At 42.5% G+C, this 25,254-nt stretch overlaps 1 protein-coding gene across 6 annotated transcripts in view; it reads right to left on the bottom strand.

The window, feature by feature from the left end:
• Positions 1–1,796: 1,796 nt before the first annotated feature.
• hspg2 (heparan sulfate proteoglycan 2) overlaps positions 1,797–25,254 on the bottom strand; it is a 528,874-nt gene continuing 505,416 nt past the window's right edge. For all 6 annotated transcript variants that reach the window (XM_073031647.1, XM_073031648.1, XM_073031651.1 and 3 more), the window contains 6 exons: positions 20,596–20,671; positions 19,366–19,444; positions 15,096–15,166; positions 11,171–11,254; positions 9,752–9,855; positions 1,797–7,890 (listed from right to left, as the gene is read on the bottom strand). In XM_073031647.1, the coding sequence (XP_072887748.1) occupies positions 7,718–7,890; positions 9,752–9,855; positions 11,171–11,254; positions 15,096–15,166; positions 19,366–19,444; positions 20,596–20,671 (587 nt within the window). In that variant the 3' untranslated portion in view covers positions 1,797–7,717. The remainder of the gene's footprint in view (positions 7,891–9,751; positions 9,856–11,170; positions 11,255–15,095; positions 15,167–19,365; positions 19,445–20,595; positions 20,672–25,254) is intronic.

Genomic DNA, 25,254 nt, shown 5'->3' with positions numbered 1-25,254 from the left:
AGACCACACAGAGTACCTGCAGTTCTAATCTGATTATAGGAAGGACATGGAAACATTAGGGAGAGTGCAGAGGAGATTCATGAAGATGCTGCCTTGATTAGAGAACATGTCTTATAAGGAAAGCTTGAGCAAGCAAGGGCTCTTTTCTTTGGAGTGAAGGAGGATGACAGTAGACTAGAGGGAGATCTATAAGATTATGAGAGGCATAGTTTGAGTGGACAGCTAGCATTGTTTTCTCAGGACGGCAATGGGTGATATCAGAGGACACCCACTTATGGTAGGAGGATGATTTTTGAATGTTAGGACAGTGGGAATTTTGTTGCAGATCTAATCTGCAGCACCAGCCTTTACCCCTACTCTGCTTATATTTTTCCACGTAGTTGATGAAACAACTGACATACCTTCATGCCATTTATTCGAATGTTACAATTTTCCATACCAAGCAAATGCGAGATGCTGTGTGTTTAATAGATTGAATTCTCTCAAAAATGAAACAGCAAACATACATGCCACACAGTACATAGGTTAAGGAAGGGCAAAAGTTTCAAGTTCTGGCCACTGAATATGAACCCATTTGCTGACAGTCTGATCAGTTCCCAAGTTGTAAGCCTCCACAATTTCTGGGGGCTTCAGATGAAAATAACTTCATAACTTTTGCACATCCTTTCGACAGAATTAGAAGATTTGCCAATTTACTTAATATTTCTGAATCCGTTTCTACCAACAGCTTTGTTATCCTCCCTTAAGTCACTGTTTTCTGCAGGTGTCTCCCCACCATTACACCTCCATGATATTATTTGTTCTGACAAATATTTACATTCCAATCATGAGCTAAAAATCGTAGTATTGTGCACTGCTCTGCATCACTTTTCAATGCCAGTTATTTGAATGGCCACACCTAATGTACTAAATTAACCACAATGTCTTAATGTGATTCCTGAGCTCTTGGACCATTTGGGAGCCCATGTCCATGTAGCTTTATTCAGCTGCTGCTGTACCTGTCTGCACCCAGTGCACACCCTATGGAACCCCTTAGACAGTTTACTGTTTCCTCCTGCTCACATCGAGGTTTAGCCCATATTTTCTAACACCAGTTGGTAATCAGTTAGTGTTATTACCTTACATCACTACTGTGGTCACCGTGTCATTGGCCCACTGTTATCTGACTTGTTCTGAGGTCCTTTACTGTTTCACGGCACCCACCTTATACACTGTGGCCACTGATTTCCGCACGTGTGTTCTCATTCTTACTACATATGAGGGATGGAATAAATCACAAACTGATCAGCATCTTCGTATGCCCTTTCCCCTTTGAATGCTACTTTAAAACCTTCATTGTATTTTGCTTCACCATCTATGTTCCATCCTGTTTCTGAGTCATCAACCTGCAAGAGGCCGGCAGGCCTGGTAAAACCATGCAGAGAAACCACCATCTACCAGAGACAAGAATCGTGCCCAGAAGTGACTTTGCTCAGAAACAATATCAAAGGTTTGTAGATGGGCATAGTCATGAAAATGTTGGCAGTTATTGGGCATTTCCACTGAGATAGCGACGGCGAGTCGTTCTCGAACTTCGGCTGTAGTGATGCTGATGGTTTGTTTGTGAAAGTCAAAGGTGACGATTTGTGACTTGGAGAGTCTCAGAACAAAGGAACCAGCTGAGTTTCTTTCTGCCGACAATGATTACCTACGCAAATAATTTTGTTGATCCAATCTGGATGTTATCCCAGGTTCTTCTGCAAACTGGAATAAACTGACCATAGCATTCCATGTATGTAAAAGAACATCAGCTCCAGTGAATTAAAAAGCTTTTATTGTTTAAATAAAATGCATTGAACACAGACAGCAATGGTAGGTTCAAATGGAAATCCCAAGGAACCTGCTTAAGCACCAAACAATTGGCATTTTTGATATATAGTTGCCAGGACTATTTTAAAAACATCTTAAAACAGTTCTGAACTCTTTATCAGTTACTTTTCTCACCAGGCCATGCCACCCAGACTGTTACAACCCCTCTGTGACAGCTTTGTACAGATGTGCTACACTTTATGCCTGTTCTGCTTTCCCTGATGTAATAGACAAATATATTGCTGTGTGTAGCTTATATAAGAATAGATTATGCCTACTCTCTGCTTCTGCCACAGTTTCTGCAATCCTATTTATCATTGCACTCCAAAGTGAATCTTTTCTAATCACGAGGAGCACTCTTTCCAGGGCATTTTTCTTTATAAATGCCCAAGGATGCAATGATTTCTGAACACTTTTAAACTGACAAGTAACTGTTTCTTGGTAAAATGGGACACCTCAGATAAAAACCTGAAAGATGACTGTTAGCACCTTGTGCACATCCCGTGCTCTCTTGTCACAGTGACTGAGGTAGGAGTTTTGTACTTGATGGTCCAAAATTAAGAAGTGGTGATTTGGGAAGTAACTGGATAAATCTGAAGCTGCCTCATTATTTTGGAATGAGCCATGAAAATTGCAGTTTGGTAGGTCCAACTTTAGAATCGTGTTGCAAAAAAAATCATGGGCTACTGTTGCTAAACTCAGAGTGACAGTTCTAACAATGTTCTTCTTGTTTTCCATACTACTTCAGCTAGTCAGCTGCTTGCTCTATTATTAGCTAGAACTGAGCCAGAGATTAACCTAATCCAAAGCAGAGAAACTTAATCTCTTTAAAAATCTATTCCTTCCCTATTCACATATTTTACCAGGCTAGCTTACATCTCCCCTGACTTTAGTTGCTTGGTGGTGATATCTGTAAGGAGTTTGTGTTTCTGCCTTTGACAGGGTGGGGTTTTCCTTGGGGCTCTGCTTTCCTCCCACCTTCCAAAGATATGCAGCTCATTGAGTTACATTGTGACTCTAAATTGCCCCTAGTGTGTAGGTGGATTGTAGAGTTGAAGGCACAGTGGAGAGGACACAAGTAGATTGAGTAATAAATCGAGTTTTTGGCACATTGACCATAAATTAGAACACTGAATTTAGGAGTTGGGATGTTATGTTGAAGTTGTACAAGATGCTGGTGAGGCCAAATTTGGAGTTTTGTGTGAAGCTCTTGTCACCTCTCTATGGGAAGGGTCTCAATAAGCTTGAAAGAATGCAAAGAAAATGTACAAATTTGCAAGGATGTTGCTGGGACTTGAGGGCCTGAGTTATAGGGGGCGGTTTAATAGGTTAGGACTTTATTCCTTGGAGAGTAGAGGAATGAGTGGAAAACTTAAAGGTATACATTATATGTGGTGTAGAAAGGGTTAATATATGCAGGCGTTTCCCCCAAGATTGAATGAGACGAGAATTAGACAGCAAAAAATTTGAGTGGAACCTGAGGGAGGAATTTAATTGCTGTTTCAATTGCCACATTTAAGAGAAGCCATGGATGAGGAAGTATGGACTGCTACGGTCTGGGTGCAAGTTTATGGTTCTAGGCAGAAAAACAGGCTGGCATAGTCTGGATGTGCCTGTTTCTGTGACTATGACTTTTTAACAGGTTACAGGAACAATCAGTGATCCTGGTGCAGGAGCTGGGTGTAACTGATGGAACTGGACTATGTAAAACAACAGTGTGGCGTGAACTGCCACAAGATCGGAGTCTGGTGGCTTCTCCTTGCTTGTAAACTGTTGAGGTGATGATAGTAAATGGTGCACCACACTGATGGGCTGTAGAGACAGAGGTGGACACATGGATCAAAGCACAATACCATGGAAAACCAAGCTGTTGCCAGATTTGGCTTGGGGAAAACAATGGAGCAAGATGAGTTAGATGTATAATAACTTTAGAGATATAAATTGTTTTTCTGGCCAAACTACAGCAGAGTGGAAGACAGACTATTTCAAATCTGCCAAATTTTAATAAGACTATTTTATTTTATTTTGAATAGTTCATATATTTTTCCATCTTGAGGCTAACAACGTTGAGTCCAAAAATTTCTCATGCTGGAGTTTTGTTTTATGGGATGTCTTAAGCTATTAAACAGCGAATACCTTGTCTATTGGAAGTAAAAACTTCAATGGCCATTCAGTGTACTTTATAGCACTGTCTCTCAACACCAAAGGGATGGTCATAGAGTCACAGTGATTCAACACAGAAATAAAGTTAACTGCATCTGCACTCACCACATTATCTACACTAATACATTTCCTCAACCTTTTTTATTTACCACAGGTTGGGAGAGAACAGACTTGAATCCAGGTCTCTTGGTCTGTGTATTGTTTAACAACTCTGCAGCAGTCCCTGCCTTTGATAGAGGAAGTTTTAAATATATTTTGCATCTGGACCACCAACTGGGTTTTCACTAACTCTATTAAATTATTGTTTACTAACATTCACACTGACTCCAAATTAAAGAAGCCTGAAAGTATGGAGATTACTTTGTTCAACTTTGAAAAGATCACCAATTAATACTTCAGTTTTATCCTTACTTCCCATTGCCTAGGTCACTAAAACACCTCCAAAATGGACTATAATTTGATGTAACAATCTACATTGCAAGGCCTTTATTATATAAAAATACTGTATATCCTTCAAAGTTCTTTAGTGGGTTAATACAACAAACAGAATGTGGATATGGCTAGTCGGGCTGTTAGAATTATCATTAGTTCTGCCAGTGAATGTTCTGGAGGATGACGAGTGCTCCCATTTCCATATTTAAACAAAGACAAGGAATCAATCTGCTTAAGAGTCACAGGCTTCTATCTGCTTGATTCACATTTTCTCTTCATTGTTTGGTTATAGGGACTGAGTCGCAAGCACTACACACAATATACAAGCTGACTGGCTGCAGCCAATCCGCCAACAAATTTATGGTAAATCACAGTGAGAAAGTATAAAATTATTGCATCCGTTTAACTGGGACCAAGTGTTGAAAGTAAATGATGCCTTTCAACATACCTAGAGCACCTGATTGTATCACTGCTTATCCATGTGGCTGCTTCACTGTATATTTTAACCACAGTAGAACTAAGAAATCAAATTAACAAAATGTGGCTAAACAAAATGCTTAAAATCATTAAAAGTTGCATTTTACATATCTGTGTAACAATGTCTGGGGAGACACGAATTACTTCCCCAGTGAGAGAATATAGGAAAGCATTTTAAACTATTAATTGTTTGTTGAAAGATTGTATTATGTCACTGCTTTTAGTCTGGAACCAGCCAGTATCACCTGCCAACAAAAATAGGCTTCCAATGATTTGTGAAGAGTGATTTTGACCCAGGTACATGTTACTTTTATCTTCAGGACCCCTCCTTTTCCAACCCTGTCCCACCTGTCAGCTCATCAGATTGACTTAAAATAAAACATAACATCTGTCTAAGAAGGTTTACTGGATCAGAAGTGAAATTGCATTCCAGGAAGCATTTCGAAGTGACCATGGAATTGAGTCTTGTTTCTAGCCTGCAGCGCTAGTGCTCAAGTGAAAGTGATGTAATATAGGAGTGGAATTCTTCATATATATCTTTCTAAATCAGAATGAAAATTAATTACTTAAACTTTCTACTGTGAAGCCATAGGCATCTCACTAACAAGCAACGATGTGAAGAAAAATGAAGCCTTTATAAATTATTCTATTTTAACAAGAGTAAGATTATTAATTCTTTATGGCTTTCCACGCACACGCAAAATCAAAGTGTTGCTGCAAATCTGCTGAATTTTATAGTAACATACTATTAAATTGGTAGCTGAAATACTGATTCTCTAATTGAGGAATCAGGTCTCATTAATACTGCAATTAATGGAAGAGAATGTCTTTGATTAAAAGAAACAGAAAATGATGAAATATTACAATAACATTCAAAGGATGCTGTACATATAATTAAATGAACAGATAAATATTAAGTACTAACATATGTTGCGTGAGTCTGCCTTAGGGAGGGAGGAAGATGGGGGGGGGGAGAGAGAGAGCAAGAGAAAGTGGAGGGAGGAAAAGAGAGAACGAGAGAGGATGGAGGGAGGAAAAGAGAGAGTGGAGGGAGGAAAAACAGCAAGAGAGTGAGAGATATCAGTAGTTCTAATAAAGCATTGCCTATAAAAATATGTTGTTAATGTCTCCAGCAAACAATTTTCACAAAAGGTTCACAAGATGGCTAGTTAATTAATCAATGAATTCAGAATTGGAACACTTTTAAAAATAAAATTTCAATCTTTCATTTAGTCTGAACTTATCCTTGCACTTTAATTGGGGATGGTATATTGGCAGCTGAAGTTCATTGTTTCCTTGCTATATATATGGCAATGACTTACCAACAGTTCAAAAATAGCTTTCCTGCCTGGAAGACTGGATCTGAATACCGAAGTTAATGGTGCCCCTTTGCACTAACTGTACCTCGCTTAAAAAACGGAAACACTTTTCCCCTTAAAGCCTATTCAGATCAGGATTTCCACTTATACCAATAAAACAACTCCCAAAGAGAACAAGATTCAGAAGATTCTATTTTGCTGGATTATTTTTCCCCTTTTGCTTTCTAAAGGAAGCGATTAACATAAAAACAATCAGTACATTGTCAAGTGTCTGAGTTGTGAGTTGAAGGGACATTGGGAGATACTACGGTATAACTTAGTGTCAAAGCTTTCATCACATTGTCTTGCAGGTTAATGCAGCTCATTCCATACATAGAAACTATTGAATAGCTAGTTAAATATTTTGAAGACAATGTCCTTTAATGGTTTGTTGATTTAAACTCTGGTATTTACCAAATTCCTTTATTTAAAACTATAACTGCCTTGAACTGAATGCCTTTGTAAAAGGCTTTATAAATAGAGCAGTCAGGACCCTTGAATGAAGAAGCCTCTGACAAGGTCCATTCCAAACTGTGCCAAAGCCTGTTTACAACAGAAATGAACAAAAACAGTTAATTCTATTTCTCATATTGGCCTGCTGGAATTTGGACTCTCAACTTCTCAATCTCTAATGGGAAACCAACTTACAGAACAATCTTTAGTGATATTTTCTCCTTTCCTTTAAGATGTTGTCACTGACAGTTCTCTGTCCAGCTCCCACCGGATTCCTAATCCTTCACTGACATTGTTTCTTTGCAATCCAAATCATCTTCTTCTGACTATTAAACCCTTCTGTACTTAATACCTGTCATTCCAACGTATACACCAGATGATCCAGAGCCAAGTTTGAGCACAATCTTGGACTTTGGCATTGCTGAACAATTGGTAAGTCAGTGATACACAAGGAAGAGTTGATAACTGTGTTACTTCTGTCAGTTAGAATGGCCGCCATTGGTACCAATTAAAATTATTAACATTTCATGTACAATGATAAAGCTCCTATGAGGACCAGCCATTCAATACCTTTGCACAAAACTTTCAGGTATCCAAATTGTGAACCTTTTCCTTAAATGAAATGGGGCTAAATAAGTAGAGACAAACCGGGCCAGTGTGCCTTAAAACCCAGAGACCTCAGTAGCAGAGAGATTCCTAGTTGTTCTTGTTGACCTATGTTCCAAATTTCAGTGCTAGAGCAACCTAAATCCATAGGATCATCAGCCTTGAAGGATAATGCGTGTGTTCTTGTATGGCTGTTGTAGTACAAAATAAATCAATCTAAGTCGTCGAAACCTTCATTCATCAGAATACAATTAGATGACGTTGCGATGATTTTTTGGTTAAAATGGACTGCATTAAAGAACAGAAAACAATCCAATTTAATAGCAGCAAAGCACCTCTCCCCAGAAGTCTCTACTTTGCCTTCAGTGAATTGTGATTGTCTACGACTGACACTCTTCAGCATTTACACCTCCCTCAGCGTGAACCTGCAGATCAACTGGCTGAACCCGATGTTGTCCAGGTCGTTTATTTACAAGGACCACTTTCCTGATGCAGCCAGTAATTCCAGACGTGAACTTTCCCCCTGTGAAGTATTTGGCATCTGGAGCTCCACCTGCAGACAAAAAGCAAGTCTTCAACCTGGGAGAAACACTAGCTTTAAGTTCTGCTGAGCTGAACTGTGTGAGGAGCCAGCGCAGAGTTTAAATCAGAGAGACTAAGACAGTATATGTGGGATTCTTCTCTGAAACTGAAAATAAATTACATTAGTGAATAAAAACAATGTGCATTTTGTTAATGCAGCGTAACCTCCCTAGGGACTGTTAGGAATTATAATTTGGCACTAAGATATCGATGGACAGATAATGAAAGCTTCAGCCTGTGAGGGACATTCAGGAGCATGAAGTAGGGAGGTTTAGGCGACTGTGGGCTTTGATAACTGAAGCACAGCTACCAATGATGAAACATTTCAAGGACTCTGTGCCCTATCGGCTGTTTCCCACAAACTTATACTGAGACACACATTGGCCGCTGCCGTAAGTTCATCAGCTTAGTGAAAGATCTTCTCTGGGTTGGTCAAAACCCATTGGGCTTCCAGTGCATGGAGCTGTCCCCAACTGCATGACACGGACAGATATATTCCGAAGTGTAGGAGTACTTGCTGAGGGATGCATGGACCCATTACAAAGGGGATATGGTTAATTGCCACAGTGCTGTGTCTTGCTACAGAAAACAAAAGATCTGGTTCCTGTCCTTAACTTTTCAAATGTATCACTGAAAGAATGCTGAGATTGAACGCTGTTCACATTGTGAGGTGCTCGGTAGAATGACCGGAAGTATTGCAATGTCTGCATTGTTTAATCATATTCTTTAAGAACGGTCTATCAGACAGATTTATAATGTCCATCTAAAGTGTAGCAGAAGGTTTTCCCGGATCACCTTGCTAGTAAAATTAATTAACTAGCCAATTATCTCACAGCTGTCAGCGGGATCTTGCTGTGAATAGGATGTCAACAAGCTTTTCTTTGAACCCCGGATAATAACACTCTGAAAGTGATTAAGTGATGGTACAAAGCTTTAGATCAGGGCATGAGACAGCTCTTGGAACCAGGAAGTGTGCTTTCCCACTCCATTAGGAAGGTGAAATGGGAGCACTCTCAGAGAATTTACAGCCACTTCTGTGATACCACAGACACGAGGCACATATGACAGAGGATTACAGACTACAAGTCTCCCCTGCACATCTGTGGCCAGGATACTTCACTCTCTGAGAGGCTGAAAGAAGATTGAAGCAAGCAAGACCTGCCACCATCTAACTGCGTTTTACAGGAACTCGTTGACAGTATCCTGAGTCGTTGAGCATCGAAACAGAAGTCCCGACAAAGGACTGTGAGAACAGCTGAGAGGATCATAAGGGTATCCATGCCATCCATCAGGGGCATTTATCAGGAGTATTGCATACACAGGGTCCTTATATTATTAAGGTTCCACACATCCATCCAGCATCCTCTTCCACTTTCTACCATCAGGCAGGAGATAACAATGGTCAGGATGAGAAAGAGTTTCTCCAGACCATTAGACTTCCGAAATTGCTGCTACATCATATTCGAAGTGTCACTGGTTAATCTGATTCGTACTTACAATATTTAATATTAATGCACTTTAGTTTGTTATTTATGTGGGATTCCTCTGTAGATTTTATCTGTGCCTTCATAAGTTATCATGCATGTTACTGTGCTTTACACCCTGGTTTCTATATACATTACATGGTTATATATGTTATATATATATATGTATGTAGTTAAATGACAATAAACTTGACTGATTAACCCAGGGTCTGAGAAAGGCCAGATTTATCTCTTTCTGATCACAACACGGGAAAAGTTTTCTATGACATCTGATCCAGTCACTGGGCTTTATGGTACAATCGGATGAATTGAATTGCTGAAATCCATTCAATAGAATGTCAGGCTTACCCAGATAGATGCTCCCATTGGTGTTCACCATGACCTTGTCACCTTTAGACTCCCCTCGCACAATCTCACCACCATCCACTTGGACATATCCTGACTTGCCCTCGCTGTGGAAAACACAAACAATTACAGACAAAAACATTTTCTCCACTGAAACATTAACAAAGTTCTTCTCTCCAAAGATGCTGCCTGATTTGCTGGGCATTTCAGTGTTTTCTACTTTCTTTTTTTTAAGATTTCATATACCCATTTTTTAAATTTCCAGTAACCTTGATTCCAACCACTTTCTCAACCAGCAGGAGAGAGAAATTTTACAAGTACAATTGAAAGAGTGTAGAGAAATTTTACAAGAATGTTGCCAGGATTTGAGGACCAAGAGTTATAGGGAAAGGTTAAATATGTTAGGGTCTTTATTTCCTAGAATGTAGAAGGTTGAGAGGAGATTTGATAGAGTTATACAAAATTATGAGTGGTATAGATAGGGTAAATGTAAGCAAGTTTTTTTCCACGAAGTTTAGTAGAGACTACAACTAGAGGTCATGGGTTAAGGGTGAAAGGCTTAAGGGGATCATGAGGGGAAACTACTTCACAGAGAGAGAGAGTGTGGAACAAGCTGCCAACACGAACGGTGGATGTGGGATCTATTTCAACATTTAAGGGAAATTTGGATAGTTAGATGGATGGGAGGTGTAAAGAAGGCTATGGCTGAGCTGCGGGTTGATGGGACAAGGCAGATTAATTGCCTGAAGGGGCTGTTACTGTTATGACGTCCAATATCAAGCTGTAGGGACCATGATGATCTCCAGCATCATTCTCAGTAAGGCTGGGAATGATTGCTGTCATACTCAAAAACTGGCTTACTGAGATTTCAATCAGAATCATTCAGAATGAAGATTGATATGAAAGATCCTTTCAAAATGCGAACTAGCTTTTTGAGGCCATCCTACTTCCCCCGATTTAGTGATTTATAGTTTTGTTACATTTAAGGACTGGGACTAATTTTGATGCTCAGCATATCCCAACACAAAATTTGAATGCCCACAGCTTCAGAATGGAAGGTGGTCTGAGGTCAACATTGTAAGCTGAGCTCCTTCTGCTGTTAAACATGAAGCATGTTGCTGCATCATTCAAATGAGGAAAAGCTGCATCCTAATCAATTCCCCTAAATCTAATTAATTGTTAAATTTGCAGATTATAAATCTTCAGTGTTGCAGAACAACTATGTCATTATTTCAGAGTAGCTTTAATGGATTTGAATCACCTCTGATTTTCAAATACGTGAAAAGTTTTGTATAATTACATCATCTGCTTCATTTCATATCCTATGTGCTCCAAAATACTCTTGCATTCCTGAAACTGCAGCAAGCATTATTGTTGATTGGACGTATTAAACTTATTAAAAAGTGGTTTCTATTTTCTTACCGCACAGCAATTAATGTATGCCATTTCCCGTCATTGATTGGATCTTCTGAGAGAATATTAGCTTCACCACTTCCCAACTGGTAACTGTATGCACACAGTAAAACACAAGAGAGAAGGTGATTACTGATCTGCACCGCAGCTCCGCTGATGACATTACTCCATCTTCCCAGATAAAAACGTTTACACAGTGAGTGTTGTTGCTGTACACAGTGAGAGTCGGGGCCTTTACACGGTGAGTGTCGATGTCTACACGGTGAGGGTGGGTGTCTTTACACAGTGAGAGTCGGGGCCTTTGCACGGTGAGTGTGGGTGTCTTTACACGGTGAGTGTGGGTGTCTACACGGTGAGTGTGGGTGTCTTTACACGGTGAGGGTGGGTGTCTTTACACGGTGAGTGTGGGTGTCTTTACACGGTGGGTGTGGGTGTCTACACGGTGAGGGTGGGTGTCTTTACACGGTGGGTGTGGGTGTCTACACGGTGAGTGTGGATGTCTACACGGTGGGTGTGGGTGTCTACACGGTGAGTGTGGGTGTCTACACGGTGAGTGTGGGTGTGGGTGCCTACACGGTGGGTGTGGGTGTCTACATGGTGAGTGTGGGTGTGGGTGTCTTTACACGGTGGGTGTGGGTGTCTTTACACGGTGAGGGTGGGTGTCTACACGGTGGGTGTGGATGTCTACATGGTGAGTGTGGGTGTCTACACAGTGAGTGTGGATGTCTTTACACGGAGAGTGTGGGTGTCTTTACACGGAGAGTGTGGGTGTCTTTACACGGTGGGTGTGGGTGTCTTTACACGGTGAGTGTAGGTGTCTTTACACGGTGAGGGTGGGTGTCTACACGGTGAGTGTGGGTGTCTACACGGTGAGGGTGGGTGTCTTTACACGGTGAGTGTAGGTGTCTTTACACGGTGAGGGTGGGTGTCTACACGGTGAAGGTGGATGTCTTTACACAGTGAGGGTGGGTGTCTTTACACGGTGAGTGTGGATGTCTACACGGTGAGTGTGGATGTCTACATGGTGAGTGTGGGTGTCTACACGGTGAAGGTGGGTGTCTTTACACGGTGAGTGTCGATGTCTACACGGTGAGTGTGGATGTCTACATGGTGAGTGTGGGTGTCTACACAGTGAGGGTAGGTGTCTTTACACGGTGAGTGTGGGTGTCTTTACACAGTGAGTGTGGATGTCTTTACACAGTGAGTGCGGGTGTCTTTACACGGTGGGTGTGGGTGTCTACACGGTGAGTGTGGGTGTCTTTACACGGTGAGTGTCAGAGAATAGCAATACCTACATTGGGCTGCTGTTTTTTGACTACAGCTGAGCATTCAAGACAATCATACCCTCAGTTCTAATCAATAAACCTTAAAACCTGGGCTTCTGAATCTCCCTCTGTAACTGGATCTTTGACTTCTTCAACGGAGACCAGAGTTTGTTTGGATCGGAAATAGTGACTGCTCCTCACCGAGGATCAACATTGGTGCACCCATTGCTCTAATCTCTCTACACCCACAATTGCGTGTCCAGGCACAGCGCAAATGAGATCTATAAATTTGCCAACGACACAACTACTGCTAGCAGAATTTCAGATGATGACGAGGAGGCGTTCAGGAGTGAGATATATCAGCTGATTGAGTGATGTTGTAGCAACAACACACTCAACATCAGTAAGACCAAGGAATTGAATGTGGACTTTAGGAAGGGGAGGGCAAGGGAACACACTCCAGTCCTAATGGAGGGATCCAAAGTGGAGAGGGTAAGCAGTTTCAAATTCCTGGGTATCAACATCTCTGAGGATCTATCCTGGGCCCAACATGTTGATAACATTACAAAGAAGGCACGGCAGCAGCTATATTTCATTAGGAGCTTGAAGAGAATTGACAAGGTACCAAAGATAAACAAAAATTTCCACAGATGTACAGTGGACAGCATTCTAACTGGTTGCATCACAGTCTGGTACAGAGGGGCCACTACACAGGATCGGAAAAGGATGCAGAAAGTTGTAAAGTTAGCCAGCTCCATCATAGGCACTACCCTCCCCAGCATTGAGGACACTTTCATAAGGTGATGCCTCAAAAAAGGCAGTGTCCATCATTAAAGACCCCATCACCCAGGACAGGCCCTCTTCTCATTATCACCATCAAGGAGGAGGTACACAAGCCTGAAGTCACACACTCAACATTTCAGAAACAGCATCTTCCCCTCCACCATCCAATTTCTGAATGGACAATGAACCCATGAACCTCGCTATATTTTCCTTCTCTTTTTGCACGGTATATTAAACTTGATTCTGAAGTCTGATGAAGCAGCGAAAGTGAGATTATATAACATATGGCAGATTGTTAATACACGTGAAGACCAGATTGATTATCACTGTCTGTTGCACACTATAATGATTGTGCTGAAGAAAGGTGACATGTTCTGCATTATAGAACAGTTACAAAATGAAATGTCGTGCACACACAAGCCATTTAGTACTGAGACAGCACTACCTGAGTAGAGGTGTCCTCTTTTGGTGGGACATTAAATCAAAAGACACAGTTGATCCTAAAATATTCTATTCATCCTTTCAGGGAATGTGCAAAGGCATCATTTATGCCTAAATCAACATCACCAGAACAGATCAGATGCCCCAACCCAGAGTGTGTGATGTTTAATTTGGTGGAACTACATTTTTCCCACTTCATAGCCCTTCCCTGCATTGCATCAAACACTTCATTCATGGTGAATTGTCATACAATTGCAGCAGATTCCACATAGATACATTCTTTTTAAATTGACCTTGAGATGCCCGATGATCTACGCCACCGTGAGCGTGTTGATTTCTCCCATGGGAATGAGACCCGTAATTGTCTGAGATCTACTGGCTTCACATGGCGAGTTGGCCAATCAGGTAAAACAGCTGCGATGGTTCATTGTCCACAGATGGGTGACCGATTGGCAGGCTATGATTGACACTGTATCTAAGATGAATGGACCAAGGTTCTAGTTCTTTCCATTAGTCCCTGCCATTAGTTTGACTGATGTACAGGCTAAGCTTTGGTCTATTAGAGCTATATTGAGACTGAGGCTCAGTTAAGTAAACAACTAAATGACATTTCCTTCCAGAACTTGCTGTGTTCAAGACTAGTGTGGTAGGACTCTGAAACCCCAGTGCGGAACTGGGGAGTAAGACCTGGGCAGCAGTGACTGAGATTATGTCCATGGTGCTTGGATGAAGATTCCTACTGTGCTTGTCTGATCAACAGGAATGAAAACTGTTCTTTGCAGACTCTTAGGCATTTCTATTGGGTGAGATTGGTCGGGGTCCCGCTACCCTCCCTCCTGTAGCCTCTGACCAGTTCTAGCCAAAAATCACAACCCAGATGATTTGCAATCTATACACAGACCTAGCCCTGAAACAATCAGGCAGTTTGAACTCCAGGAAAAAGGTGGTGAGAAAACAAAGATGAAGGGTCTCGGCCCGAAACGTCGACAGTACTTCTCCCTATAGACGCTGCCTGGCCTGCTGTGTTCCACCAGCATTTTGTGTGTGTTGTGAGAAAACAAATGTCGTTTACACAATGACTTCAGGATATCTCAGAGCAAATAAAGTGCAGTTAAAATATGATGTAATGTAACTGTCCACAAAGAATGATAATAACCATGACAACTGTTTAGTCAACATTCTGGGACAAACTTAGTTGTTCTTTGGTTTGTACCATGGGATTTCTTGCATCAGTCAAAGAGAGACAAGAGGGGTCTGCTTTAATGTGTCATTCATAAACAGCAGCACCAATGAAGCACCTTCCCTCAGCAAGTCCCCAAGTGCTAGCCTGTGCTCAGGTGTATGGAGTGGGATGTGATCACATTCTGGGCTGATACCTTTGTTTAGCCAACCTGTAGGCTGTGATCATGCACAAACATGGATTTGCCACACCTGGCCAGGCTTACCTGAAGAGCACGTGCCCATTCTGGAGTCCCAGAGTGACGTAGTCTTTTCCTTTTCCACTTTCCCCGTGTTTCTACAGACAAAAGAAAACATGTTATTGACAGCAGGTTCGTTCATTCTCATTGAGCTAATGACACTATTGGCAGCAAAGAAAGGATGAAGCTCAAGTGTTTCTATCCCTACAGCTTTCTTGTACATCACTGGAAGCTCCTTCCTTCCACTAATTATTGCCAACCTGGACGAGAACTTATGACCAAGGAATACTCTGAGCACAGGCTTGTTGTTTAATTCTCCAACCCCAACCTGTTTAGTGATCGGAAACGTTGAACTAATCTCTAAATAGTGGTGATAATCGGGTGCAACAGACTGATGCATTTGGGATGAGGCAAATGGCAGTGTGAAAGAACCATTTCTGCTGACCCATCTGTAGTTTTGAAGAAGGTCATGTAGAGTAAAACTCTCTCTCGAATGGTGCCAGGCTGGCAGATGGTCACAGAAACGTCCAGCACAGAAGCAGGTCCTTTGGCCCATCCAGTGAGTGTCGAGCCATTATCTTCTCAACTATTGGATGCTGGTCCTATCAGTTCTCAAGCACTGTGGATGACCAGTGTGGCCAGCTCAAGGTGACTGCCATGATTTTAAGCAATGACTTTGATCATTCAGTGTTAAGGTGAGGTTACTTTACCTGTGGTGTTATCTAATTTGTGGAAATCCAGCGAATATTATGTGTGTGTGTCTAACAGCAAACCTAATTAATATTTCATATTCATAAACGTGCATATAAAGTGCAATATGAAAACTCTAAGCACTGTGTCACTTCTCTCATGACAAAATGAGTAATGGTTTTCTTTAACCCCAAATAAATTTAGATAATGTAATGTTATGATCTCCCTGACATAACATTTGCTGATGTACTAAAGAAAATTGAAAACTAATTTGGTTTTGAAAATGAGGCATAGTTATTTCCTTAATGAGCATGTTGTATCCCTTGATCTATGCTGCCGATGACCCTGAGACGCCAGACTCCAACAGTGGACATCCTGCCTGTAGTGACTCGGTGTTTGCTTCACAGTCACGGGACTGTTCATTAATTACTGGAAGTCACACTGGACAATTCCTGGGTCTTCTATTCAAGACTAAAGCCATACAAAAACTTCCCCTGTTCTCAGTTTGTAAATGCTCCTGTTAGGAAGAACTGAAGTGGCTCCATCTTTTCAATTGCTTTAACAGCACAGATGATCATACCCTTCTGTAAAGTGGATAGGCTGTAGGTTGACACAGGATCGGATGAGGAGCAGTAGCAGAGTGTGACCACATAAGACCGGGTATTACTCCACTCCGGTACGACACAACTCTCCCACTGCAGCTCTTTCAGCAGGGATCGAAGTGACATAGTGTGCCACCTGCTGGCAGGACAGCCCATTACAGCTCTGAAAACAACTGTGTTTCAGATGCATCTCGGGAGCAGACAAAAGATACACTGAGATAATTTACAAAGCTGGACATCTTGACATCAGTGCCTTCAAGTGCGTGTGTGACTGTAGTGTGGGTCAGTGATTGGCATGAAAGTGCTCTGGGTATATGGATGAAGGCTGTTGGTGTGAGCCCAGACTGCTACTGAAGGAAGATGGTTAAACCAAAGCTCTGAAGAGGCTCAGTGCATAATTCACGTACTTCCAGAAGGAAGCCATTTGGCTTATTGAGTCAATGCCGGCTCTCAGAGCAATCCCATCAGTCCCATTCCTGTATTTATCTCTCTGTAATCTGTTTTCTCTCGCGTGATTTCCCTCGCACTCACCTAAGAGACAAGTGAGAGCAGCCGCTTGCCTCTCAGCAGCTTTGAAATGTAGGAGGAAGCCATAGCGCCCAGACAAAACTCAGCCTTGTTACAGAGAATGTGCAAACTCCACAAACACAGCAGCCACGGGCAGGGTCGAATCCCAGCTGCTGGAGCTCTATCATTGTGTATCGTTGTCTGAACGTTGTGGAAGGACAGAGCTATGGGAGCTTCCAGCTTGGGGCTTCTCCCCACTTCAACAGGATTTCATGATCACTGAACCAAACCCAGCCTGAGCAATCACAAAGGGCTACCACAAGAGGCTCATATCAGGCTCGCAGGGTAATTAAAAGCCTGTTTGAAAGGGAGAGCACCCTAGCCCTCAATGAGACCAGTCATCTCCTGTACAGACCCACACCTGTGCTGCACTACCTTGCCATTGGAGGTCAAGGTCAAAATCACACTCAGCTTCCTACCTTCAGGACCTTTCCAGACCAATACTTCTGATCTCTGCAGCATCAGGAAGGTTGCTGAAACACCTCCCTCAGGGAGAGGGGAACTCATGTAATGTCCATCGGCCTACAGGGGCAGTCGGGATGTGGTGACTATGTTGTGGGTATCCCCACAGTGCAGGTGTTCAGAGACGTACTCGTGTAGTCCCTGGTACCTTCTATTTGCAGCACATGACTAACTGCATGTCCAAGTTCCTCTGACATCTGAGGAGAACTCTCCCACCATCCTGCTGTCAATAGAGTACCCTTTCTTCATGTAGCACCTCTCTCCAGGAGCTGGAAGAGTGCTGCAGTCCTATAGAGCCCATCTGTGGGAGAACTTGCAATGGATCCAAATTAATTAAATTACCAAAACATAGGCAAATGCTACACAAGGTAAATCAAGAATGGGAAGTACGTAATCGGGCACCACTGTAGCATAGTGATTAGCGTGATGCTATTACAGCTCAGGTACTCTGAAGTTCAGGGTTCAATTCTGGCACTGAACGTAAGGAGTTTGTACGTTCTCCCCGTGACTGTGTGAGTTTCCTCAGGGAGCTCGGTTTCCTCCACAGTCCAAAGATGTACCGGTGAGTACGTTAACTGATCATTGCATATTGCCGTGTGATTAGGTTAGTGTTAAACAGGTGGGTTACTGGGCTGTGTGGCTCAATAAATAAAAAATAAAATTAATTGAAAATATTAAAATTATTGAAACACAAGAAGGCAGCAGATGTTTGAATCAAAAACCAATAATCAAACTGCTGGACAATTTGAGTTAAGTTCCTCACCATACATATCAACGAGGATCTCACGTGCTCTGTACATACTGGCTGTGTGGTGAAAAAAGCACAACAGCGCCTCTTTTACCTCAGATGGCTGAAGATGTTTGGCATGAGTTCCCAAATCCTAAGAACTTTCTATAGGGGCACAATTGAGAGCATCCTGACTGGCTGCATCACTGCCCGGTATGGGAACTGTACTTCCCTCAATCGCAGGACTCTGCAGAGAGTGGTGCAGGCAGCACAACGTATCTGTGGATGCGAACTTCCCACTATTCAAGACATTTTACAGAGACAGGTGCGTAAGAAGGGCCTGAAGGATCATAGCAGCTGCTACCATCCGGGAAATGGTACCGCAGCATAAAAGCCAGGACCAACAGGTTCCGGGACAGCTTCTTCCACCAGGCCATCAAACTGATTAATTCACACTGATACAATTGTATTTCTATGCTATACTGACTGTCATGTTGTACATATTATTTATTACAAATTACTATAAATTGCACATTGCACATTCAGATGGAGATGTAACGTAAAGATTTTTACTCATGTATGTGAAGGATGTACGAAATAAGGTCAATTCAATTCAATTCACTTGTGGGCTGAGCAGCATCTGTGCAGACAAAGACATGATCAGATCATGACCCAGCATCAGGGCTGAGTGTCGAGGAGAGAAAGCCAGTACAGAGAGGCAAGAAGAAGAGATGAGACAGGGACTGGTAGAAGATAGGTGCAACTGTCAGGTGGTGGGAGGGGGGGGGGGTGATGGAAAAGGAGAGGGGGAGGAGGAAGAGGCTGGTGGGCGCCAGGTGGAAACAGGAAAGGTAACCACATATTTTTGTGGATGGAGCTTGGTGGGTGAGTGGAAGGGAAGGTAGGAACAGAGGCTGGAAGAGGATGAAGTCGAAGCAGATAAGGGAAGGATGTTAGATGGGTCCAGATGGGGAAAGGGATAGTAAGGGTAGACTAGGGGAGAAGTCCAGTGGATAGGTGTGTGGGCAATGGAGAGTTGGTGGGGAAAGGTGTCAAGTCTAAGTAGTTGTAGTGGTAGCAGGCTGGGAGGGAATTGAAAAGGTGAACAAAGCGAGAGAAACCCTAAGTGGGCTAAAATGAGTGGGAAAAGGAGGAGTGGGCCACCTGAATTTGGAAAACTCAGTGTAGTAGGTATTGCCTAAGCTCAACTGATTACATTGGTGTGTGAGAATATAATCGAAGTACTTACCACACCCTGCCAGAGCAAGAGGCCATTGAGTGTTGTTGTGCGAACTTCCATTTCAATGGTTTCAGGGGCAGATGGGGAACTGTGGACATTCATTAAATGGAAAGACATTAGATTTCTCAGGAAGCCTCTGCATTTTCCCTTGGTAAGCCCTGGGCAGGAGAAAACCCCTTACGTTTAATGATTCATAATACTGATGTTCAGCTTGAAGGCTGTCCTGGTCCCTCTTGAAGTTTGCCATCACAGTCCCAGCCTTCTCCACAGGAGGTCATGTGGCTTTATTCATGCTGAGACTCTGGTTCACCCAGTCCAGTTTAGAGCATGGTTGACAGCGGAGAATTTATTCATCTCCGTCCAAATGTCTATCAGTTACCCACATGGCCCCTGTAGGAAGGTGAAGGATCAAACCCATCTATAGAATGGAACTTTCTAAAAATGCCTTTGCCAGGTTGTCCAGCATATCCGATGATGACAGGAAATCTGTGGGAAAGCTTTTAAAGTGCAAGATCCGTTGCACTGGGCAGTTCTACTCTTAAACTTGGGTCCAGAGGAGGATCACACAAATGACCCCAGGAATGAAAAGATTAATGTATGAGGAGTATTTGATGGCTCTGGACCTGTACTCACCGGAATTTAGCTGACTGGGAAGAATTTTGTTGAAACCTACTGAATATTAAAAAGCCCAGAATGGATGCGGATAGAATGTTCAAGAGCTGAGGATCACAGCCTCAGAATAGAAGCAGGACCTTTTAGAACACAGGGTGGTGAAGCTGTGGAATTCACTACCACAGAGAGCTGTGAGGGCCAAGTCATTTGGAATATTTAAAAAGGAGGTTGATAGCTTCTTGATTAGTAAAGGTGTCAATGGGTATGGGGAGGAGGCAGGACAATGGGACTGAGAGGGAAAATAAATCAGCCATGTTCAAATGGTGGCGTGGACTCGATGGGCCAATTGGCCTAATTCTGCTCCCATGTTTACTGGTCTTATATTGACACCCTTTATGTCCAAATTCAGTTGAAGCCCAACCCTCCACACCCTCTATATCTGAGAGATAGATAACTGTTCACAGAGACCACAATGGCTCAATTCGCTATCTGGTTTCCAGATTCTCATCACGGGAGACCAGCCTTATGTCATGCAGCCTGTTCAAATAACACCCCCCCCCCCACCCCATCCCACCCCCACACAACCACGCACACAACCCCGCGCCCAACATCTCTGTGTGACCTTACCTGCGTGAGAACATTTGTTTTGGTAGAACGATGTATCCCCCACTGTGGAAGAGAGCTCCATACTGCACAGGCGAATCTGCACAGAAAAAATATTTAAAGATCACATTACTGTCAATCCCGATTGTAAAATCAACAGTGACTTCATGCTTAGTAATTTTGCAGTCAGTCACACACATACTCTTTGCCATCACATCCTCTGCATCCCACCTGCTTCATAATAGACTGCTGATAGAACCACCATACAGAAGGGCTATCCCGACCTAAAATATCTCCATTTGGTTTGAATTTTAGAATGTAAACCAACACACTGCACTTGGACCTGATCAAGTGCAACACCCAACACAGCCACTGTGATCATTCAGGCATTCAGTAGGGCCAACAGGGGTGGCAAACCTCTGAGAGAGTGTAACCAAATTGTTGCTTTATCTTCCAAAAAACAAAAATTCCCTTATATACCATGATAATTTTGAGCAGAGATTATCATTGAATAACAAATAACCAATAACTATGGCCATTTTGTAAGGAAAAAGGATTAATCTTTTTTTATTTACATGTATATTGTTTTACTATTAATGAAAATTTATTAGAGACAGATTGAAATAAATGAAGGATTTTAGAAAATCTGTTCAAAATTATTAATATTAATCTTTTAAAAAGACAATTGAAAAATAAATACATATGCATGGAGGTGCTAAACTACATACAAAATTGATTGTTATTAACATTGAATATACAGTTTTTAATCACAAACAAGAGAAAATCTGCAGATGCTGTAAATTCAAGCAACAAACAAAAAGGTTGAGTAAGTCGATGACTGCATTGGTGCTGCTTCCTGCACCCGTGCTGAATTCGTCAACTTCATCCACTTTGCCTCCAACTTCCACCCTGCCCTCAAATTCACCTGGTCCATTTCTGACACCTTTCTTGATCTCACTGTCTCTACCTCCGAAGACAATTTATCCACCCATGACAAACCCATGGATTCTCACAGCTACCTGGACTACACCTCATCCCAACCCCGCTACTTGTAAAAACCCTCAATTCTTCCGTCTTCACTGCATCTGCTCTCAGGATGAGGCTTTTCATTCTTGAATGAAGATGTCCTTTTTCAAAGAAAGAGCTTCCCTTCCTTCACCATCAACGCTGCCCTCAACTACATCTCTTCCACTTCACGCACGTCTGCTCTTACCCCACCTTCCTACCACCCTACCAGGGATAGGGTTCCTCTTGTCCTCACCTACCGCCCCACCAGCCTCCACGTCTAGCACATAGTTAAACTTCCGCCACCTCCAATGGAATCCCACCACCAAGCATATCTTCGCCTCCTCCACCACCCACTTTCGATAGGAATCACTCCCTAAGCAACTCCCTTGTCCATTCGTCTCTCCCCACTCATCTCTCTCCTGGCACTTATCCTCGCAAGTGGAACAAGTGCTACACCTGCCCCTACCTCTCCTCCCTCACTTCCATTCAGGGCCCTAAACAGTCCTTCCAGGTGAGGCGACACTTCACCTGTGAGTCTGTTGGGGTCATATACTGTATTTGTGCTCCTGGTGTGGCCTCCTGTATATTGGTGAGACCTGATGTAGATTGGAAGACCACTTCACTGAGCACCTACGCTCCATCCCCCAGAATAAGTGGGATCTCCAAGTGGCCGCCCATTTTAATTCCACTTCCCATTCCTATTCCAATATGCCCATCCACGGGGGATGAGGTCACACTTAGGTTGGAGGAACAGCACCTTATATTCCGTTTGGGTAACCTCCAACCTGTTAGCATGTACGTCAATTTCTCAAACTCAGAATCAGAATCAGAATCAGGTTTATTATCACCGGCAGGTGATGTGAAATTTCTTAACTTAGCAGCAGTAGTGCAATGCAATAATACAGAAGAGAAAAAATAATAATAAATAAGTAAATCAATTACAGTATACGTATATTGAATAGATTAAAAAAACATGCAAAAATCAGAAAAACTGTATATTAAAAGAAAAGTGAGGTAAGGTCCAAGGGTTCAATGTCCACTTAGCAACTGGATGACAGAGGGGAAGAAGCTGTTTCTGAATCACTGAATGTGTGTCTTCAGGCTTCTGTACCTCCTATCTGATGGTAACAGTGAGAAAAGTAAAGGGTGCTGGAGGTCCTTAATAATGGACGCTGCCTTTCTGAGACACCGCTCCTTGAAGATGTCCTGGGTACTTTGTAGGCTAGTACCCAAGATGGAGCTGACTGGATTTACCACCCTCTACAGCATCTTTCGGTCCTGTGCAGTAGCACCCCCATGCCAGATAGTGATGTAGCCTGTCAAAATGTGTGTGTGCGTGCATGCGTGCGTGTGAATGAGAGAGAGTGAGAGAGAGAGAGTGATATGTTGGGACCAGGTTAGATCTTCAAAGATCTTGACACCCAGGAACTTGAAGCTGCTCGCTTTCTCCACTTCTGATCCCTCTATGAGGATTGGTATGTGTTCCTTCGTCTTATCCTTCCTAAAGTCCACAATCAGCTGTTTCATCTTACTGACATTGAGTGCCAGATTGTTGCTGCGGCACCATTCCACTAGTTGGTATATCTCACTCCTGTACGCCCTCTCGTCACCATCTGAGATTCTACCAACAATGGTTGTATCGTCAGCAAATTTGTAGATGGAATTTGAGCTATGCCTAGCCACACAGTCATGTGTATACAGAGACTAGAGCAGTGGGCTAAGCACACACCCCTGCCAGTGTTGATCGCCAGCGAGGAGGAGATGTTATCACCAAACTGACAGACTGTGGTCTTCTGGTTAGGAAGTCAAGGATCCAATTGCAGAGGGAGGTACAGAGGCCCAGGTTCTGCAACTTCTCAATCAGGTTTGTGGGAATGATTACTTTCAGTGATGCCCCCCAATCCAGCTGCATTTCCCATCCCCTTTTCCCTCTCTCACCTTAACTCCTTGCCCGCCCATCATCTTCTTCTAGCGCTCCTCTCCCCCTCTTTTTTCTTTCTTCCATGGCCTTCTGTCTCTTTCACCAATCAAGTTCCCAGCTCTTTACTTCATCTCCCCCAGGGGATGTTTCACCTATCACCTGGCGTTTCTGTCTCCCCTCCCCGCACCTTTTAAATCTACTCCTCACTTTTTTTTCTCTCCAGTCCTGCCAAAGGGTTTCAGCCCAAAATGACGATTGTACTTTTTTCCCACAGATGCTGCCTGGCCTGTTGAGTTCCATCAGTATTTTGTGTGTGTTGCTCAGATTTCCTCTTGTTTTTCTTTTAAATGTTGTTGCATCTTGCATCAACAAATTTTTTCTGGCAGTTTGTTCCATATTCACATCACTCTCAGTACGATGGAATTTTGCCTCAAGACCAAGTTTAAATATTTTCCTTCTCACAGTACGCCCTCTCACTTTTGATTTCAATTTCCTGGGGAAAATACTGCGCATTCTAGGCCCTCATGATTTTATATGTCAATCAGTCAAAATTATTGAGGGAACAGTTTAGCCTTGATTATCATTATGCTTGATTATCCACATGCTCAAGTCCCCTATTCAACCTGTCTCAATGCGCTGGACCTTAAGACCCTGTGGAACCCAGACCTTATTTAACCTGTCTCAGTGCAGTGGACATTAGGACCCGGTGGTAGAGATCTGAATCCGCAGTGTTTCTGTTCGCGAAAATAATCACAAACACGATTGAAAATAAAGCGGAAATAATAAAGCGATCGGAAGGAGGTGAAACGCCATCAGTCATTGGAAATGCGTCAGGCTACGTCAGTCAACGATCGGAACAATTTTAAAGGATAAAGTGAGAAAGGCTCTGCCCCGATGAAAGCTACAATTATTACTAAGCAATGCAGTGGTTTAATTATTAGGTTTTTGGGTTTTGATCTTCCACATCAACCCGGCACGGTGGAGAGTGCACTCAGGAGCGGTCTGTCCTGAGTTCCAAGAACTTACGTTCCTGAGCCCGGCACTGAAACATACGTCCTTAAGTGTTTTATATGCATAGAAAGGTAAAATATATACTATATACTAAGACAAACGTTTGACTAACTGACGCTGTTCCGACTTACTTATTAAGAGAACTTCCGATTTTTTCGATCCCGATCCACGATAACCCACACACGTTCTTCCGTATACTTTAAATCATCTCTAGATTACTTATAATACCTAATACAATGTAAATGCTATGTAAAATGGTTGTTATACTGCATTGTTTAGGGAATAATGACAAGAAAAAAAAGTCTGCACATGCTCCAACAATAAGTGCTGGAAGAGCACTTCTGGGTTTTCGCGATTCGCAGTTGGTTGAATTCGCGCATGCGGAATTCGCAGATAAGGAGGGCCGACTGTATAAAGAAAATTTGTGTCAGCCCTGCAATACTGAAAAAGATGGCACTTTAAATAGTCTGAACCTTAATATTACTGAGGTAAATTCTGCCTCCTCAGGAGCAACAGAGTAGTTAACTAACCTCAAACTTGGCTGCAATCTAATTGAATGAAAGAGGGATGATGTCATTACATACTTCTCACAGTCTCGGAGTTCTCTTGCAGCCGACCAATACTAAAGAGAATTGCTGTGGCAAATACAGCAACAAATTGCAATACAGCAACATTAGGGTTAATTGGAGAAAAAAAACATAAATAGTTGGAATTACACAACATGTCAGGCAACATTTGTGAAG

The sequence above is a fragment of the Hemitrygon akajei genome, chromosome 29 (genome assembly GCF_048418815.1).
Source record: "Hemitrygon akajei chromosome 29, sHemAka1.3, whole genome shotgun sequence".
Lineage (NCBI taxonomy): Eukaryota > Metazoa > Chordata > Chondrichthyes > Myliobatiformes > Dasyatidae > Hemitrygon > Hemitrygon akajei.
Note: the sequence above shows the minus strand (reverse complement) of the source record. Positions and strands in the feature narration are given on the sequence as shown.